Below are 18,898 nucleotides of genomic sequence, written 5' to 3' on the forward strand. Positions count from 1 at the left end.
GCATCCCGCATCCCGCATCCCGCATCCCGCCCCGCATCCCGCATCCCGCATCCCGCATCCCGCATCCCGCCCCGCATCCCGCATCCCGCATCCCGCATCCCGCCCCGCATCCCGCCCCGCATCCCGCGGGAACGCGCTGGGGAGCGATGCACGGAACTGCAGCGGCGCGGAGCGAGCGCGGAACCGACGGGGAGGGACGGAGGGGCTCCGGCGATGGAAGGGGCGGCCCCGGCGGGGCAAGGGGCGGCTCCAGGGCTGGAAGGGGCGGCTCCAGGGCTGGAAGGGGCGGCTCCAGAGCTGGAAGGGGCGGTTCGACGATGGAAGGGGCGGCTCCGGGGGCAGCCCCGCCCCGGGCCCGCCCTGACCGGGAAGCAGACGGGTCGCACCGCCCCGGAGGTGCCGCCCCCCGCCCGCGATGGCCGCGCCGTGCCGGACGCGCACGCTGCAGGTGGTGGACACGGAGTTCAGCGCGGACTCGGTGGAGTGGTGCCCAGTGGAGGGCTGGCACAGCATCCTGGCCTGCGGCACTTACCACCTGCGCCCGCCCGCCCAGGTGAGCCCCCGGCACCGCCGGCACCGCTGCGGGGAGAGCCCGTCCCCATCCCTGTCCGCCGGTACCGCTCCGGGGCGAGCCCGTCCCCATCCCCATCCCCATCCCCGTCCCCGTCCCCATCCCCATCCCCATCCCCGTCCCCGTCCCCATCCCCGTCCCCGTCCCCATCCCCGTCCCCGTCCCCATCCCCGTCCCCGTCCCCATCCCCATCCCCGTCCCCGTCCCCATCCCCATCCCCATCCCCATTCCATCCCCATCCCCATCCCCATCCCCATCCGCCTGTACCTCTCCGGGGCGAGCCCGTCCCCATCCTTATCCCCGTTCCCATCCGTGTCCACCCGGTATCGCACTGGGGTGAGCACCATTCCCGTCCCATTCCCCGTTCCCATCCCTGTCCGCCTGTACCGCTCTGGGGTGAGACCCAGCCCCGTTCCCATCCCCATTCCCGCCCGGTACCGCCCCTGGGTGAGCCCCGTTCCCATTCCCGCCCGGTACCGCACTGGGGTGAGCCCCGTTCCCGTTCCCGCCCGGTACCGCACTGGGGTGAGCCCCGTTCCCGCCCGGTACCGCCCCTGGGTGAGCCCCGTTCCCGTTCCCGTTCCCGCCCGGTACCGCACTGGGGTGAGCCCCGTTCCCGTTCCCGTTCCCGCCCGGTACCGCACTGGGGTGAGCCCCGTTCCCGTTCCCGCCCGGTACCGCACTGGGGTGAGCCCCGTTCCCGTTCCCGCCCGGTACCGCACTGGGGTGAGCCCCGTTCCCATTCCCGCCCGGTACCGCACTGGGGTGAGCCCCGTTCCCGTTCCCGTTCCCGCCCGGTACCGCACTGGGGTGAGCCCCGTTCCCATTCCCGCCCGGTACCGCACTGGGGTGAGCCCCGTTCCCATTCCCGCCCGGTACCGCACTGGGGTGAGCCCCGTTCCCGTTCCCGCCCGGTACCGCACTGGGGTGAGCCCCGTTCCCGTTCCCGTTCCCGCCCGGTACCGCACTGGGGTGAGCCCCGTTCCCGTTCCCGCCCGGTACCGCCCCTGGGTGAGCCCCGTTCCCGTTCCCGTTCCCGCCCGGTACCGCACTGGGGCGAGCCCCCGGCCCCAGCCGCCTCTCCTGGTCCCGGTCCCGGTCCCGGTCCCGGTCCCGCCGGTCCCCACGGGGCCACTCCCCGTCCCGCGGGGGTGGCTCGAGGTGGGGCTGATCAGGAGCAGCACGGCCGGCCCGAGGGGGCTGCGGTGGGTTTTACCCCTCAAGGCTGGCACTGGAGCAGTGCCAGGGAGCCTCAGCCCTGTGCCCGCTCCCGGCAGGATGGCGGGTGGGGAGGCGCGACTGGCTGACCCTGCCCTGTCCTTTCCATGGCTGGCACAGAGCGATTCCCGAGGAGGCTCCAGCGGCGCCTGTGACCGCACGGGGCGCCTCTACCTGTACCACTACAACGAGGAGCAGCCCTTCATCCCCCTGAGCGAGATCCAGCGCATCGACACGGCCGCGGTGCTCGACATCAAATGGTAATGCTGGCACTGCCAGGCTGGGCCAACCTGGGCATCAATGGTAATGCTGGGCATCAGTGGTAATGCTGGCACTGCCAGGCTGGGCCAACCTGGGCATCAATGGTAATGCTGGCACTGCCAGGCTGTGCCATCCTGGGCATCAATGGTAATGCTGACACTGCCTTGCTGTGCCATCCTGGGCATCAATGGTAATGCTGGGCATCAGTGGTAATGCTGGCACAGGTGGGGCTGGGCCATCCTGGGCATCAAATGGTAATGCTGACACTGCCAGGCTGTGCCATCCTGGGCATCAATGGTAATGCTGGCACTGCCTTGCTGTGCCATCCTGGGCATCAATGGTAATGCTGGGCATCAATGGTAATGCTGGCACAGGTGGGGCTGTGCCATCCTGGGCATCAGTGGTAATGCTGGCACTGCCAGGCTGGGCCATCCTGGGCATCAATGGTAATACTGGCACTGCCAGGCTGTGCCATCCTGGGCATCAATGGTAATGCTGGCACTGCCAGGCTGGGCCATCCTGGGCATCAGTGGTAATGCTGGCACTGCCAGTGCTGGTGCCATGGCAGGGGCTCTGTGGGATCTCTCTTGGCATGGCAGGACAGTCACATTTACTCCCTAAACTGTTCCTGAGCTCTCGCAGGGAACTGCTCTCTGGTTCGTGGGTGAGCAGAGGCTGCCCCGTTTGGGTGTGGCCCTTTCTGCTCCCCTCGGGCAGCTGGTCGGGGCCTCTGTGCCTCATTCATTCCACAGTGACAGCCAGTGGATCTCTCCTCTCTGTGGTCCCCTCCATGCAGGTTTGTGGGAACATGAGCCTTAGTTTTTCTTAATGTGAGATGTTTTTGGTCACATGCCCTCTCCTTGTGCACCTTGGAATGAAAGTTCTGATTCTGCTCTCCTCCTAAAATCCGAGAAATGGGGACATTCAGCACTTGCCTTTGGTGTTTCAGGTGCCACGTTCCCGTTGCAGAACATCCCATGGTTGGCATTGCCAACTCCACCGGCGCCGTGGAGTTTTGCCACCTGACTGGAAGTGAGGTGGGTGGTGCAGCTGCTGCTGGAGCTGGAGCTGGTGTTTGTCCATTTTTGGCACATCTCCTGGAGTAGAGGCTTGCAGGAAAGCTGGGTGGTTTCCATGGCTCTCTCAATATGCTCAGCTTTTTAAACTCTTCTTTTGTCTTCTGATGTTTGTCATGAATTCTATGAACTTGTTTGTGGCACCAGAGTCGGGCTGGGCTCTGCCCACCTGCACAGTGGGAGAGGAGAGGCAGGAGGGGAGCAGAAGCAAACCCTGAACTGTCACTTGAGAACAAGGATGGGGAACAGCAGGAGCAAAGTCATTGAAATGCTGGAGTGGGGTTTCTTTTGTGGTGAGAGAAGGGAGTGATCAGAGCCATTCCCACAAAGAAAGCAGAAGCTGATCTGCAAGGAGGTTCAGCAGCCAGGTCACCATTCCTGCCCTCCCTGCGAGGAGGCAGAGCTGAGGGCTGGTTTGGTGGGATCCTTTGGCAGAGCTGAGGGCTGGTTTGGTGGGATCCTTTGGCAGAGCTGAGGGCTGGTTTGGTGGGAGATGGGCACCACGAGGGTGGGATCTTTGGCAGAGCTGAGGGGTGGTTTGGTGGGATCCTTTGGCAGAGTTTAGGGGTGGTTTGGTGGGAGATGGGCACCACGAGGGTGGGATCCTTTGGCAGAGCTTAGGGGTGGTTTGGTGGGAGATGGGCACAATGAGGGTGGGATCCTTTGGCAGAGCTTAGGGGTGGTTTGGTGGGAGATGGGCACCACGAGGGTGGGATCCTTTGGCAGAGCTTAGGGGTGGTTTGGTGGGAGATGGGCACCACGAGGGTGGGATCCCTTGGCAGAGTTTAGGGGTGGTTTGGTGGGAGAGGGGCACCATGAGGGTGGGATCCTGCATGTCCACATTTACCCCTCAGCTGGTGCTGGGTGAGTGTGCAGTGTTGGGGGACCCTTGTGCTCCTCAGGCTCTGGAACACAGAGAATAAGCAGTGGGAATAAGCAGAGCTGTGTGCCAGCCCTGCTGTGTGCCAGCCCTGCTGTGTGCCAGCCTTAACCCATTCTTTTGTTTCCAGTAGAAGAACAGCTGCATGTTGGAGCCGCGCTTCAGGGTGGAGCTCGGGGCACAGCGCCTGGCCCTGTCCTTGGACTGGTCCACGGGACGGGAGCAGTGGTGAGGAGGGAGCTGGGGGCAGTGCCCTGGTGAGGAGGGAGCTGAGGGCAGTGCCCTGGCGAGGAGGGAGCTGGGGGTTTGCAGGTTTAAAGGGGAACTGGCAGGAGAAATGAACCCACCACAAAAGAGATTCTAAGTCAGAGTTACAATTCAATAACAATATTACAATAAATGCAATGGCACAAAGAGAAATTGGGTTTAACCCCCAAGCCCAGCAGTGTAACCCACCCCCTGGGGCACAAACACAGGGGGGTTTGGTGGCCCCTGTGCTGAGCCCCACGTGGTTCCCTCGAGTGCAAAGGAAAAGGAAGGGACAAACCTGTTGGTACAGATGATGGCACAGTCTGGTGGAGAGTGGTGGGCTCCTCCTGGCCAGGGTCTGCTCCTCCTCTGGATCCCAGGAGTGGTTCCCCAAGTCCCCAAAGCCCCAGATTGTCTCCCCTGAGGTTTGGGTGGGAGCCCCCAGTGCCTCCCCCAGGGCAGGGAGTTCCACAGTGGGGGATGTGACTGTGGGAGTCAGGGGGGATTTTGGAATGGTTGGTGGCCCCTGAGCAGAGCTGAGCCCTCAGGTGGGTGTGGAGGTGCCAAGGAGTCCCTGGAGGGGAGTTGTCCCAGCTCCTCTGCCAGGCTTCTTTCCCAGCCAGCTCCCAGCCTGAGGGCTCAGCTGTGCCCTGGGCAGCTGCTGCCAATGGGCCATTGGGAACAGTTGCTGGGCAATGGCCCAGAGGGTTTAGAATGCCCAGCTTTGGGCACACCCACACAGGGACAAACTGGGCCCACCTGCTGAACTGGGGCAGAGGGCTGGCCCTGGAGGGCAGTGTGTGTGGCACAGCCTCCAGGAGGAGCTGAGGACTTGGATGGATGACTCTTTGGTGGGTTTGACTTTCCTCATCCCAGCTTCAACCTGCCCTGCTCTAGAAGTTGCTGTTTCCAGGGCAAAGGGTACCAAAGGAACACAAACATGTGCTGTGGCCACTGCAGCAAGAGCAGAGGCTACAACAACAAACATGAGGTTGTGCTCTGGGCACTGGCAGTGGGTGACTCAGGGACGTGTCTTCTGTTGCCTGTGCTAAAAGGAGAGACCAGAATGGGATGCAGATGGATCCAACTCTGCTTTTAGAACAGCTGAAATTTCAGTGTGAAGTTGTGCCAATAGCACATGTAGGAAGTTGAGGCATGTGTGAGAAACAGGACAGAACTGGTTTGGAAGTGGCTCCTTCCTCTCTCAAATGCTCATACAGGAGATTTCAGAGTGGCATCACTGCCTGAGATACCCTGAATACCTTGGAAAGGGGAGGTCAGTGTGTTCTGTGAGTGCAGAGAGTGGTGCCTTTGGTGTGAGCTGGAAACCAAGGGGTCAGGCAGTCATTGCTTAATTAATGCTGCAGGGCAAACACTTAGTAGGTTTTGCTAATTAAAGCTGTTTCTGTGCATGTTGTTTAATGAATAAGTAGAATTCCCAGCCAGACTTTGTCCTTCTTGTCTCTGCCCTTCATGATGAATGATCATTGCAGTGATGAGAAGTCCATTAAAGCTGTCACTGTTGCCACTTGAGAAACCAAATGTATCCTTCACATCTCCATAGAAATGGGATGATCCTGCACCTCTTATGTGGAAATTTGGGAGATTCAGTGTGGCTGAACAACTGACATTCAATGCAGAGCTGGAAAGGAGCCCTGAGCCCCCACGGCAGTTCCTGCAGTTGCAGCCAAAGAGGAGGGACTTGGTTCATGTCAGGAAATGTCAGAAAATCTGTGCAAAACATTTGCCAGTGCTCCAAGGTCATTGTGTCCAGAAACTGCAACTGTGCTGTGGCACAGGAGGAGAGCAGGAAAGGTCAGGATCAGGCAGTGCTTTGATAGCAGGGAAATAAAACATTTCTTTGTACTCCACAAGAGGGAAGGTCCTGAAAGGTCCTTGTCAGACTTGGAGGAAGCAAAAACTGCTCTTCACGTTTGCTTGTTGATGTAATCTCAGGCATGTGAGAAGTCAGAGGGGTTTGTGGGCAGCTCAGAGGGGTTTGGGGGCAGCTCAGAGGGGTTTGGGGGCAGCTCAGAGGGGTTTGGGGGCAGCTCAGAGGGGTTTGTGGCATCTCAGAGGGGTTTGGGGGCAGCTCAGAGGGGTTTGGGGACAGCTCAGAGGGGTTTGGGGGCAGCTCAGAGGGGTTTGGGGGCAGCTCAGAGGGGTTTGGGGGCATCTCGGGGGAGTTTTGGGGCATCTCGGGGGGCTTGGGGCATCTAGGGGGTGGTTGGGGCATCTAGGGGGTGGTTGGGGCAGCTCAGAAAGGTTTGGGGGCATCTCAAGGGGGTTGGGGGCAGCTCGGGGGGGTTGGGGGCATCTCTGAGGGGGTTGGGGGCATCTCTGAGGGGGTTGGGGGCAGCTCAGAGGGGTTTGGGGGCAGCTCAGAGGGGTTTGGGGGCAGCTCAGAGGGGATTGGGGGCAGCTCAGAGGGGTTTGGGGGCAGCTCAGAGGGGTTTGGGGGCAGCTCAGAGGGGTTGGGGGCAGCTCAGAGGGGTTGGGGGCAGCTCAGAGGGGTTGGGGGCAGCTCAGAGGGGGTTGGGGGCAGCTCAGAGGGGGTTGGGGGCAGCTCAGAGGGGTTTGGGGCAGCTCAGAGGGGTTTGGGGCAGCTCAGAGGGGTTGGGGGCAGCTCAGAGGAGTCCTGCACCTCAGAGAAGGGTGTGAGTGGCTGCTCCCTGTGAGCTCAGCGAGTGCTGCTCGCTGGGGCAGCTGATTTGAAGGTGGGATGGGCTGGAGCTGAAAGGAATGGTGTGAACGTGTCATTGCTGCCACTGAGCTGCCAGTTCCTGTCAGTGTTCAGCTGAATCCAACATGTTCCAGTAATTCCTGATGTTTTCCCTGTGTCCCCCTGTAGTGGATGTCCTTTGAGAGTGATCAGCAGTGATTCAGAGGGGAAGCTGAACCTTTTCTCCATAGATGAATCTGCTCCTTCCGTGCATGTCCTGAGCCAGTGGGAAGCTCACAAATTTGAGGCCTGGATTGCTGCTTTTAATTACTGGGACACCAATATCGTGTATTCAGGTCTGTGTGGGCTGGGAATCTTCTTTGGGAGTGCTGGGGAGGGGAGTTTAGGGATGTGTGTTCCTTGGGATTTTACTTTGCAGGGCTGGGTGTGCTGCTTGAACAGCACCTCTTGAAGGAGTGGGGCCTCTGCTGGGTGTAAAAGGCTTTCAATTAGAAGCTGTTCCCTTTAAACTGTGCTTGGGGTGGCTCTTGGCAAAAAAGATTATATTGTCTTGCAGTGCAAAAGAGCCAGAGAGCTTTTTGAGGCCAGTCCTTTTGACTTGGGATTTTTTTTTCTTAACAAAGTGAGGATATTGTTAATGTGTGTATTTTCTGTGCTGATGGGTGTTGGGAGCCCCAGGGTGATGTTTGGTGTGTCTGGTAAATTCTGTGAGGGCTGGGAAGCATCAACTCTGTATCTGAGTTGGAAGGGACCCCCCAAGGAGCATCCAGTCCAACCCCTGGCCCTGCACAGACACCCCAACAATCCCACCCTGTGCCCCAGAGCATCATCCAAACCCTCCTGGAGCTCTGGCAGCCTTGGGGCTGTGCCCACTGCCCTGGGGAGCCTGGTCAGTGCCCACCACCCTCTGGGGGAAGGACCTTTCCCTGAGATCCAACCTGACCCTGCCCTGGCACAGCTCCAGCCATTCCCTGGGTGCTGTCCCTGCCCTGGCACAGCTCCAGCCATTCCCTGGGTGCTGTCCCTGCCCTGACACAGCTCCAGCCATTCCCTGGGAGCTGTCCCTGCCCTGGCACAGCTCCAGCCATTCCCTGGGTGCTGTCCCTGCCCTGACACAGCTCCAGCCATTCCCTGGGTGCTGTCCCTGCCCTGGCACAGCTCCAGCCATTCCCTGGGTGCTGTCCCTGCCCTGGCACAGCTCCAGCCATTCCCTGGGTGCTGTCCCTGCTCACACAGAGCAGAGATTGGAGCTGCCCATCAGGAGGAAGCTGCAGACTGAATTCTGTGCTCTGTGCTCCTCCCTGCCTGGTGCTCACAGTGTTTGTCCCTGGGCAGGAGGGGATGACAACCTGCTGAAGGGCTGGGACACCAGGTGCAGTCCAGAGGCTCCAGTGTTCACCAGCAGGAGGTAAGTGCTGCTGTGCCCCTGCCCAGGGCACAGAGATGGGCAGTGCCTTGGGAAGTGCAGGCAGCTGTTGGCTTTGTCCATCAGGACAACTTTCTTCTCCATATATTTCAACATAATAAACCACCTGCTGACTTCACAAGTGCAAGTGGTGGGGGCTTCTTTCTAAGAGAAGGATCCTGATTTACTCTTATTTCAGAAATTTTTTTATGTGTTAAATTTAGGTATCTTATTATGGAATTTTTCTTAGAAAATATTTTGTTCTCCACTGTTCACTTATGTGAAGTGATGCCTTTTCTTTCTCTTTTTCTATCTTTTAAAATATGATTAAAACAATATCCACAACTCTCCAGTGAAATTCTGTGTGTAACCTTAAAACACACTGGGGACTGTTGCTATGGAAATACTAATGTTGGGACTAAAGTCTCCTGGGAATGGAGTTCTGCTGAAGTTCTGAGGGGCTCTGAACAGCAGTTTGTGCTGTAAATATCACTACAAAATACTTGTGCTGAGAGACTGTGGGAACAGAAGTGCTGCCCTGGGAAGGCTGTTGGACTGTGGAGATGGAACTGGAGGGAAATCTGAGCTCACCTTGCTCTGCTTTCCTGAGATGCTGTGCTGGTTTGAAGGTGAACCAGCAGGGGAAATGAACTCGCCACGAGAGAGATTATAAGTCAGACCTAAAATTTAATAATAATATTACAATAACAACACTGACACACAAGGGAAATTGCTTTCAACTCACAAAACCCCAGCAGTATAACCCAGTGTCCTGGGGCACAAACCCAAGGGGGTTTGTTTGCCCTTGTGCTGAGACCCCTGTGGTTCCCCCAAGTCCAGAGCAAAAGGAAAAGAAAAACCTGTTGGTGCAGGCAAGGGCTGTGGTCTGGGTGAGAGCGGGGATCTCCTCCTGTCGAGGTCCTGCTGCTGCTCTGGATCCGACGAGAGGTTCCTGAGGTCTTACCCACCCCTTATGTACCCTCAGGGAGCACTCAGTCCCTCCCCCTGGGCGGGGACTCACACAATGGGTGATTAACTCTGGGAGCCAGGGGGTGTGGAACTGTTGATGGCCCATTGGCAGCTCCGCCCCCCTCAGGCTGGGTGTGAAGGTGATAATGGCTCCCTGGGCAGCTGCTGCTAATGGCCCATTGACCTTGGGGAATGAATAGAGGGGGTAGAACACACAGGTTTGATCACCCCACACAGTGATAGCTGGTCCCTCCTGCTGAACTAGGACAGATGCCTTGATGCAGTCATGTGGGTTCAAAATCCTTGGAATTCAAGGGAGAATCCCTCCTCAAGCTCTTCCCTGTGCTCTGTTCCTCTCCTGCAGGCATTCCATGGGTGTGTGCAGCATTCAGTGCAGTCCCCACCGGGAGAACCTCCTGGCTACGGGCAGGTGAGTCCCTTCCAGCTGCTCCTCCCTGCTGTGACCAACCTGCTGTTACTGAGCAGGAGTTCCACGTGGCCTGTCCTGACTTTCTGCTGTGCTTGTCACCCCCAACCCCCCGTCTGTGGGGTGTGCCCAGCTACGACGAGCACGTGCTGCTGTGGGACAGCAGGAACATGAGGCAGCCCCTGGGGGACACCCACGTGGAGGGGGGAGTGTGGAGGCTGAAGTGGCACCCCACGTGTGACTTCGTGCTGCTGGCAGCCTGCATGCAGAGTGGCTTCAAGATCCTGGACTGCCGTGGGAGCATGGGTGAGTGTGCAGGGAGCAGGGACACTCCTGTGCTGCCTCCAGGGTCACACCAGCTCTGGCCTTTCTAGAAGCATCCAGGTGATGTTAAATAGCCACAGATTTTTGTTCCAGTTTGAGGTAACTCTTCCAGCTTTGTCCACACTGTTGGACTCCTGGGTAGTGCAAAGGCCCCATCACTGTTCATGTGTAAATCCCTCAGAGTTCCTTCTCATGTGTAAATCCCTCAGAGTTCCGTGGTGGGGGTTGGTCTCTTCTCCCAGGCACTCAGCAATAGGACAAGGGGGCACGATGGGCTCAAGCTCTGCCAGGGGAAATTGAAGTTGGAGAGCAGAAAGAAATTCTTTGCAGAGAGAGTGCTCAGGGATTGGAATGGGCTGCCCAGAGAGGGGGTGGGTTCCCCATCCCTGGAGGTTTTTCAACTGAGCTTGGCCGTGGCACTGAGTGCCATGATCTGGTAAAGGGACTGGAGTTGGACCAAGGGTTGGACTTGATGATCTCGGAGGTCTTTTCCAACCCAATCCATTCTATGATTCTCATGTGTAAGTCCCTCATAGTTCCTTCTCACAGGTTGGTTTTGGTGAGATGAGCTCAGCTGGCCAGACCATGGTGCTGATACCACCAAGGTTGTGGCTCTGATCCCTGTATGGGCCACTCATTTGAGAGCTGGACTTGATGGTCCTTGTGGTCCCTTCCAACTCAGAACATTCCATGACTCAGTGACTGCCTGTTGACACCACCATTCCAGTCTGGGATGGTTCACAGAGGCTCCTCTGAGTGCCAGGTGCTGCTTCCCTGTCAGCAGGAGCTGCTGCCCTGCTGGGGAACTGGTTGTTGCCCCAGGGAGGAAGGGCAGTGCAGCCTGGCTAGTCCAGAATAACGTGACTGAGCCCTTTGTGTGAATCAGGAAGTGTTTCCCTGATGAAAAAGCTGTTTGCATTCCCATTCCAAATGCAGTCTTGCAGCCTTCCTGGGCTTCTCCAGACCTTGGGCAGATCCACAGCTCAGAAAATGAGGAGAAAATGAGGGAAGGCAGGAACTTGATGTCCAGTTACTGCCAGAGTCAAATGCTGGGAGCTCATGGCAAGAACATCTCCAATGAGTTAATAAGCAGGACCTGGCCTGGAAGTCTCCCAGGTGTGTTCCTGGCTCAGTGGGGATGTTGGTGTGATCTGTCTTGATCCTTTGTAGGTATTTTCAATACTGAGACTCTCAAACATCGTGCATGTTAAACCCTCTCCTTCTACTGACCCAGGGACAGTCAAGGCCATTGAGAGGTGGCTGAAAAATGGTCAGGGCTGGCAGTGCCTCCTTCCTGGAGTGCTTCACCCTGAGGTGAAGGGGGCCATAACTAACCAGAGAACTCTTCCCGTGGGACACAGCCAGTGCTGCACTGGCTGCTGAGCCTCGTGCCACAACCCACAACTTGCTTTCTGCTCATTTCATGCTTCTTTCCCCTTTTAAAGCGGAGAACACGGAGCAATGTGCCATCCTGTCCTCCTACGTGCTGCACAACTCCCTGGCCTACGGGGCTGACTGGTCGCGGCTGTGCCCCCGGGATGCCCAGGATGGGTGCCAGGCTCCGGAGGGGCTCGGGGCGGCGCGGCAGGAGGCAGAGGAGACCCTGAATCTGCAGGTGCAAAACCTGAAGATCATTTACGAGTCTCCTACAGCTACTTTTGATGTGGTGCTGGACGAGGAGGGCGAGGGCCCTGCGGTGCCCCTGGGGGCAGGGCCGGGCCCTGGCCTGGGCAGGGGCTCTGGGTTGAAGGCCAGCTCAGAGCGGGCTGGAGGCCCAGGGGCTGCAGCAGCCCATGGCTCTGACCCCAGAGCCAGGAGCCCCAGTGGAACGGGGCTGGACTCAGCCAGGGCCCCAGCCAGCCCCAAACACACCAGCATCGTGGCCACCTGCTCCTTCTACGACAACATCCTGCACGTGTGGAGGTGGGAGATGAGCCTGGGCACCACCACTGACCTGCCAAGTCCCAGAGCTCCATCCAAAGGAACAGCTGAAGGTTTGCATTGACCACTCCCAAGGGAGAGGGGGCAGGAAAGCTCCTGAACTGAGAGGGACAGCTGAGCTTAATTCCCTGCCTAAACTTCTGTTGGGCCTTGGCAGTTTTATTGCTGAGCTCGGGAGTCCTCCAAGGCCATCACAGCTGGAATTCCTGGTGTTTGATCCTCAGCATGGGGCAAAGCCTTTGCTTAGAGGCCTGTGGTCAGACACAGACAGCTTTATTTAGTTTTTCCCTTAATGTCCCAGCTCCAGGTTGGACAGCCCTCCCCTCACAGGCTTTGTGCTCAGATTTGGATCCTTGCAAGGCTGGGCTGCAGTTCACAATAGATCTGTTAGGCCTGTTCTCCTCCTTCCATCCTAGACCAGACTGTGCTGCTCTGTGTAGGCCCAGCATGTGCACAGAAGGTTCTGGAAGGCCCCAGAGCACCCCCAGGCAGAGGCTCAGCTGTGTGGTGTGTAAAGCAGTCCCTGAGAAGGGCTCAGGCAGGGCAGGCACAGGCTCAGAGATCTTTAATGGGCACTCTGGTTCAGAAGGAAGTGCAGGTGGAACTCTTGGGATAAGCTGGGCCTTTCCTGGGAGGATCCTGGTGTGTTTTCCCATCACTCCTCCCTGACTGCAGTTTCCTCCATTACTCCCAGGTGGGCACCGCCTGGTTTAGATCACCCTGCAGTGACCCTGCCATCCTTTAGTGCCACTCTTGGTACCCAGCTCATGTTTCCTGCTCTCCACAATTAGGTCCAAAGGCCAGGGCTTTCAGTTTTATAAAGGTGAACAGCTTTAAGATCACAAAACCTCCAAAAAGTCTTAAGTGGTATTTCTTGACATCTTTTTAAGTTCAAAGTGAGTACAGAAACCAAAATCTGAACAGCATTGCCCCAACTACCTCTGGGAATGGCTGCAGGATCTCTCATGGTTGCTCCATTAGCTTCCTTTTTTCACTGTGAAATATCAGCAGAACACCCTTTCTGAAACATTTATACCTAGAAACAAAAAACCAGCTTAAACTGGGGAAGTGACTCTCCCCTTGGGCAGTTTGAGTGTCCTCAAGGATGGGTTGTCTGGAGGGAAAGAAACACCAGCACGAAGAGGTTCAGCAGGTGAGAGCCCCTCACTGCTCTGAGACCCCCTCTGGGGGGAATGTGTATTTTAGCAAACCTCGAGCACTGTTACCTGAAGATTCCTATCAGTCCTGCAAACAAGAGCTTTTCTTAAACAAACCCCCTATTTTTGGATGTTTCTAAAATAAAATGATCAAAGTGATTTATCTTTCTGGGTTGTTTTGAGGGTTAAAAATCAAGGGAATTTGGCCGAGGCTCTGAAGGCACTTGGTGAATGTTCTGTGGGAGTCAGAGTGGACAATCCAGTTCCTGGGAACACACAGGGTGTGTCCCTGGAGCTGCCTTGTAAAGCTTGTAATGCTTTTTATTGCTCTGTGAGATCAAGAGGAAGAGCCCCAGGGCAGCAAAGCTGGAGTGGTGGCAGTGGGACCTCACTGGGTTTGGGCTTTAGGTCAGGCTTGGCTTTGCTCAGGGGATGAGGCTCCAGCTGTGATCTGCCTTCAGTGGGGTGTGAGGGCAGTGACGTGGGCAAGGCCAAGCTGGAACTGGCACCAAAGGGCACAGGAGCTCCTGCTCTGCATCCCCTCACCCTCCACCCCCTCCTGCAGAGAGTCCTGCCTGGGGAGTCCCTGCCTTGGGGAGGCCACACCTTGAGTGTTGGGTTCAGTTCTGGGCCCCTCAGGTCAGGAAAGAGATTGAGGGGCTGGAGAAGGGACTGGATGTGGCACTGAGTGTCCTCTTAAACACCTCCAGGGACAGAGAATCCAACATGTCTTGATCCAACCCCACTGTGATCACCAGCCCAGGGCACAAAGTGCTGGTGATCACAGTAGGGTTGGATCAAGGGTTGGATTTGATGATCTCACAGGTCTCTTCCAACCCAACTGAGAAGAGCAACGAGGCTGGAGAAGGGACTGGAGCACAAGTGCTGTGGGGAGAGGCTGAGGGAGCTGGGGGTGTTCAGCCTGGAGAAGAGGAGGCTCAGAGGTGACCTCAGCACTGTCTGGAACTGCCTGAAGGGAAGTTCTGGCCAGGTGGGGGTTGGTCTCTTCTCCCAGGCACTCAGCAATAGGACAAGGGGGCACGATGGGCTCAAGCTCTGCCAGGGGAAATTGAAGTTGGAGAGCAGAAAATAATTATTTACAGAGAGAGTGCTCAGGGATTGGAATGGGCTGCCCAGAGAGGGGGTGGATTCCCCATCCCTGGAGGTTTTTCAGCTGAGCTTGGCCGTGGCACTGAGTGCCATGATCTGGTAAAGGGACTGGAGTTGGCCCAAGGGTTGGACTTGATGATCTCAGACGGCTTTTCCAACCCAATCCATTCTCTGACTCTAAGGAAGGGCTGAGGTGCTGCCTCTGCCCACAGCAGCAGCACCCACAGCTCAAGGCACAAAACAACCCCCTGTGTGTGCCTGTTTGAGGAGCTTCACACTAACTGAGAAATGCAGTTTGGGTTAGAGAAGCTGCACCTTCCCTGCCCCTGCTGTGGGTGATGCTGCCCCCTCTGTGGGTGATGCTGCCCCTCTGTGCCCCTGCTGTGGGTGACGCTGCCCCCTCTGTAGGTGATGCTGCCCCCTCTGTGCCCCTGCTGTGGGTGACGCTGCCCCCTCTGTGCCCCCTCTGTGGGTGATGCTGCCCCCTCTGTGCCCCTGCTGTGGGTGATGCTGCCCCCTTTGTGCCCCCCCTCTGTGGGTGATGCTGCCCCTCTGTGCGTGATGCTGCCCCCTCTGTGCCCCTGCTGTGGGTGATGCTGCCCCCCCTGTGGGTGATGCTGCCCCCTCTGTGCCCCCTCTGTGGGTGCTGCTGCCCCCCCTGTGCCCCCTCTGTGGGTGCTGCTGCCCCCCCTGTGCCCCCTCTGTGGGTGCTGCTGCCCCCCCTGTGCCCCCTCTGTGGGTGCTGCTGCCCCCCCTGTGCCCCCTCTGTGTGTGCTGCTGCCCCCCCTGTGCCCCCTCTGTGGGTGCTGCTGCCCCCCCTGTGCCCCCTCTGTGGGTGCTGCTGCCCCCCCTGTGCCCCCTCTGTGCCCCTGCTGTGGATGACGCTGCCCCCTCTGTGGGTGCTGCTGCCCCCTCTGTGGGTGACTCTGCGCCCCCTGTGCCCCTGTTGTGGGTGACTCTGCCCCTTCCCTGCCCCTGCTGTGGGTGCTGCTGCCCCCTCTGTGGGTGACTCTGCCCCCCTGTGGGTGCTGCTGCCCCCTCTGTGGGTGACTCTGCCTCCCTGTGGGTGACTCTGCCTCCCTGTGGGTGACTCTGCCCCCCCTGTGCCCCCCCGTGTGTGCTGCTGCCCCCCCTGTGCCCCTCTGTGGGTGCTGCTGCCCCCCCTGTGCCCCTCTGTGGGTGCTGCTGCCCCCCCTGTGCCCCTCTGTGGGTGCTGCTGCCCCCCCTGTGCCCCTCTGTGGGTGATGCTGCCCCCCCGTGCCCCTCTGTGGGTGCTGCTGCCCCCCCCGTGCCCCTCATTGCTGGGTGGCTTTGGGGCCCCTCCTGGCCCTGAAATCCCGGGGGGGTTTCAGGCCCCACCTCAGGGCCTCGGATCGATCTGTTCCCACGAGCCCTGGATGCTCCCAGAGCACACACTGAACGTGCTTCCCACCTCCCAAAGCGAATATTTCCCCTCGTAATTTAATTCTTAAACGTTTAATTCTTCACCTCGGCAGACTCTGCACTCACAAACCTCACGGGCCCCTCACCCCGAGATCCTCCGGGGGGGGCTGAGCTTTCCAGGCACCGCTTTCTCAGAGGAATTGTCAGTCCGGGATGTGGCACAAACAAACAGTTTCTCTCAGGATTTCCATCCCACCCTGCAGAGGGACAGCGCGGGAGGAGTTGCTTTAATGCCCGGCCCGGGTCGCCTCTCCGCGGGGTCTCTGCTCTGCTCTCCTACCGCGCGTAGTTCTTGGGGAAGAGCTGGAAGAGCTTCCCCTCCTGGCTGGGCTCAAAGCCGTATTTCTGCAGGTTCTCGGGCTCGAACGTTCCGTCCTTCACGTCCCTCTCGATGCGCGGAGCCACCAGCTGGTCGAAGAGCTGCCTGGCCGTGGCGGGGGGCTCGGAGCCCTCGGGGGCGCGGTACGACACGTAGGGCCGCAGCTTGAAGCCCGTCAGGTCGGGCACGACGAACTCGGGCACCATTTCCTTGATGAGCACGAACTTTTTGTTGCCGGTGAGCAGGCCCAGCTTCTTGGCCCCGCGGCCCTTGTTGTAGGTGCGCGGGCCGCGCTTGCTGGTGAAGGGCGACAGGCGGTCAGCGCCGCGCACCAGCCCGCGGGCCAGCCGGGCCAGCAGCCCCATGGCGGGCACGGGGGGCTCGGCGGCACCGGCTCGGGCCCGGAGGACACCGAAGGTTCCGGGGACCCGTCCCAGGGGGCTCTCGGAGGGTCAGCGGAGCCGATCCCCGCGGTCCGATCCCCGCGGCCTCTCGTGCCCCACCCCGGAGATATCGGGAGCTCCCCGGGCCTGTCCCCGCGGCCTCTGGGGGCTCCTCGGGTCGGTCCCGGTAGTTCTCAGGCGCTCCCGGGCCTGTCCCCGCGGCCTCTCGGGGCTCCCCGGAGATATCGGGAGCTCCCCGGGTCGGTCCCGGTGGTTCTCAGGAGCTCCCCGGGCCTGTCCCCGCGGCCTCTCGGGGCTCCCCGGAGATATCGGGAGCTTCCCTGGCCTGTCCCCGCGGCCTCTCGGGGCTCCCCGGGCCTGTCCCGGTGGTTCTCAGGCGCTCCCGGGCCTGTCCCCGCAGCTCCCGGGGCTCCCCCCGGTGGTTCTCAGGAGCTCCCCGGGCCGGTCCCCCCGCGCTCCCCTCAGGCCCCACCGCGACCTCCCGTCCCTCCCGCCTCCTCACCCCCCCAACACCGCCCGCTCCCATTGGCCGACGCGCACCGGCCAATCCGCAGCGCCGATGCTCAGCTCGCGGCCCGGTCCAATCAGCGGCGAGCGGCGAGCGGAGTGGGCGGGGCCTGGCGGGGCCGGGCCGTTGCCGCCAATCAGCGTCGGGCGGGGGCGGGGCCGGAGCTGGCGCGCCCCCTGGCGGCGGCGGGAGGGGACTGCGCGTGCGCCCTTCGGCCCCGGGACGGCCCGGGGGGACCGGGAGGGGACCGGGCCAGGGACGGGCCAGGGACGGGCCAGGGGCAGGGACCGGGACAGGGACGGGACCGGACCGGGACGGGGATGGCGGCGGTCTCTGGAGCAGCAGCAGGTGAGCGGTGCCGGGCGGCGGGGCTCGGTGAGGAGCGGCGGGGGCGCCGGGCCTTGCGGGCGGTGCAGCCCCGGCCGGTGCCGGTGTCGGTGCCGCTGTCCCGGCCCGGCGGGACCGGGTGGTGGTGTCGCGTCTGTGTCCCGAGGTTTGGGTGGGCGAGGCAGGGCCAGGCACGGGAGGGTGGCCGGGGACTGTCCGGGGGGGATCAGGAGAGTGGCCCGGGTCCGGCCGGGGGTGCCCAGGAAGTGTCCCGGTGCTGCCCCCGGGAGGTGTCCCGGTGCTGCCCCAGGAGCTGCCCAGGAGGTGCCCCGGTGCTGCCCCTGGGATGTGCCCCGGTGATGCCCCGGGAGCTGCCCAGGAGGTGCCCCGGTGCTGCCCCAGGAGGTGCCCGGGGTACCGAGGAGGATGCCCTGATGCTGTCCCGGGGGGTGCCCCTGTTCTGCCAGGCGGGTACCTCGGTGCTGCCCTGGAGGATGCCCAGGGGTACACAGAAGGTGTCCCAGTGCTGCCCCAGGAGGGTGCCCAGAAGGATTCCCCGGTGCTTGCCCAGGAAGATGCCCCGGTGCTTCCCTGGAGGTGCCCCAGTGCTTGCCCAGGGGTGTCCCGGTGCTGCCCCACAGGATGCCCCGGTGCTGCCCCGGTGCTGCCCCACAGGATGCCCCAGTGCTGCCCCAAAGGATGCCCCGGTGCTGCCCCACAGGATTCCCCGGTGCTGCCCCACAGGATGCCCCGGTGCTGCCCTGGTGCTGCCCCACAGGATGCCCCAGTGCTGCCCTGGTGCTGCCCCACAGGATGCCCCAGTGCTGCCCCATAGGATGCCCCACAGGATGCCCCAGTGCTGCCCCACAGGATGCCCCAGTGCTGCCCCACAGGATGCCCCAGTGCTGCCCCACAGAATGCCCCACAGGATGCCCCAGTGCTGCCCCACAGGATGCCCCAGTGCTGCCCCACAGGATGCCCCACAGGATGCCCCAGTGCTGCCCCACAGGATGCCCCACAGGATGCCCCGGTGCTGCCCCACAGGATGCCCCAGTGCTGCCCCACAGGATGCCCCACAGGATGCCCCACAGGATGCCCCAGTGCTGCCCTGGTGCTGCCCCACAGGATGCCCCACAGGATGCCCCAGTACTGCCCCACAGGATGCCCCAGTGCTGCCCAATGCTGCCCCAGTGCTGCCCAATGCTGCCCCACAGGATGCCCCACAGGATGCCCCACAGGATGCCCCGGTGCTGCCCCACAGGATGCCCCAGTGCTGCCCAATGCTGCCCCACAGGATGCCCCGGTGCTGCCCCACAGGATGCCCCAGTGCTGCCCCACAGGATGCCCCAGTGCTGTCCAATGCTGCCCCACAGGATGCCCCACAGGATGCCCCAGTGCTGCCCCACAGGATGCCCCACAGGATGCCCCAGTGCTGCCCCACAGGATGCCCCACAGGTTGCCCCACAGAATGCCCCACAGGATGCCCCAGTGCTGCCCCACAGGATACCCTGGTGCTGCCCCACAGGATGCCCCAGTGCTGCCCAATGCTGCCCCACAGGATGCCCCACAGGATGCCCCAGTGCTGCCCTGGTGCTGCCCCACAGGATGCCCCACAGGATGCCCCAG

The 18,898-nt window shown here is 60.5% G+C and overlaps 3 protein-coding genes across 4 annotated transcripts in view; 2 read left to right on the forward strand and 1 right to left on the reverse strand.

Annotated features, from left to right (window-relative positions):
* The first annotated feature begins 385 nt into the window (after window positions 1-385).
* DPH7 (diphthamide biosynthesis 7) lies at window positions 386-13,320 on the forward strand. Its single transcript, XM_071574582.1, has 9 exons — window positions 386-553; window positions 1,910-2,049; window positions 3,000-3,087; window positions 4,140-4,234; window positions 7,107-7,273; window positions 8,274-8,346; window positions 9,677-9,742; window positions 9,873-10,045; window positions 11,509-13,320. Exons 1-9 carry the CDS (start codon window positions 416-418, stop codon window positions 12,066-12,068), a joined length of 1,500 nt encoding a protein of 499 aa, XP_071430683.1. The 5' UTR covers window positions 386-415; the 3' UTR covers window positions 12,069-13,320.
* A 2,411-nt stretch (window positions 13,321-15,731) lies between these two features.
* Window positions 15,732-16,939, reverse strand: MRPL41 (mitochondrial ribosomal protein L41). Of its 2 annotated transcripts, none has more exons than XM_071574353.1 (2): window positions 16,795-16,939; window positions 15,732-16,710 (listed from the first exon to the last, which is right to left on the reverse strand). In XM_071574353.1, the coding sequence occupies exon 2, from the start codon at window positions 16,396-16,398 to the stop codon at window positions 15,991-15,993; it is 408 nt and encodes a 135-aa protein (XP_071430454.1). In that variant the 5' UTR covers window positions 16,399-16,710; window positions 16,795-16,939; the 3' UTR covers window positions 15,732-15,990. The 2 variants fall into 2 exon arrangements, with proteins under 2 accessions (XP_071430454.1, XP_071430453.1); XM_071574352.1 differs by having other exon boundaries at window positions 15,732-16,563; window positions 16,627-16,939.
* A 210-nt stretch (window positions 16,940-17,149) lies between these two features.
* Window positions 17,150-18,898, forward strand: part of PNPLA7 (patatin like domain 7, lysophospholipase) — a 188,198-nt gene continuing 186,449 nt past the window's right edge. Inside the window, exon 1 of the mRNA XM_071574420.1 lies at window positions 17,150-17,293. Coding sequence (XP_071430521.1) covers window positions 17,266-17,293 — 28 coding nt within the window. The 5' untranslated portion in view covers window positions 17,150-17,265. The remainder of the gene's footprint in view (window positions 17,294-18,898) is intronic.

Source organism: Pithys albifrons, chromosome 20 (assembly GCF_047495875.1).
Source record: "Pithys albifrons albifrons isolate INPA30051 chromosome 20, PitAlb_v1, whole genome shotgun sequence".
In the NCBI taxonomy this organism is placed as follows: Eukaryota; Metazoa; Chordata; class Aves; order Passeriformes; family Thamnophilidae; genus Pithys; species Pithys albifrons.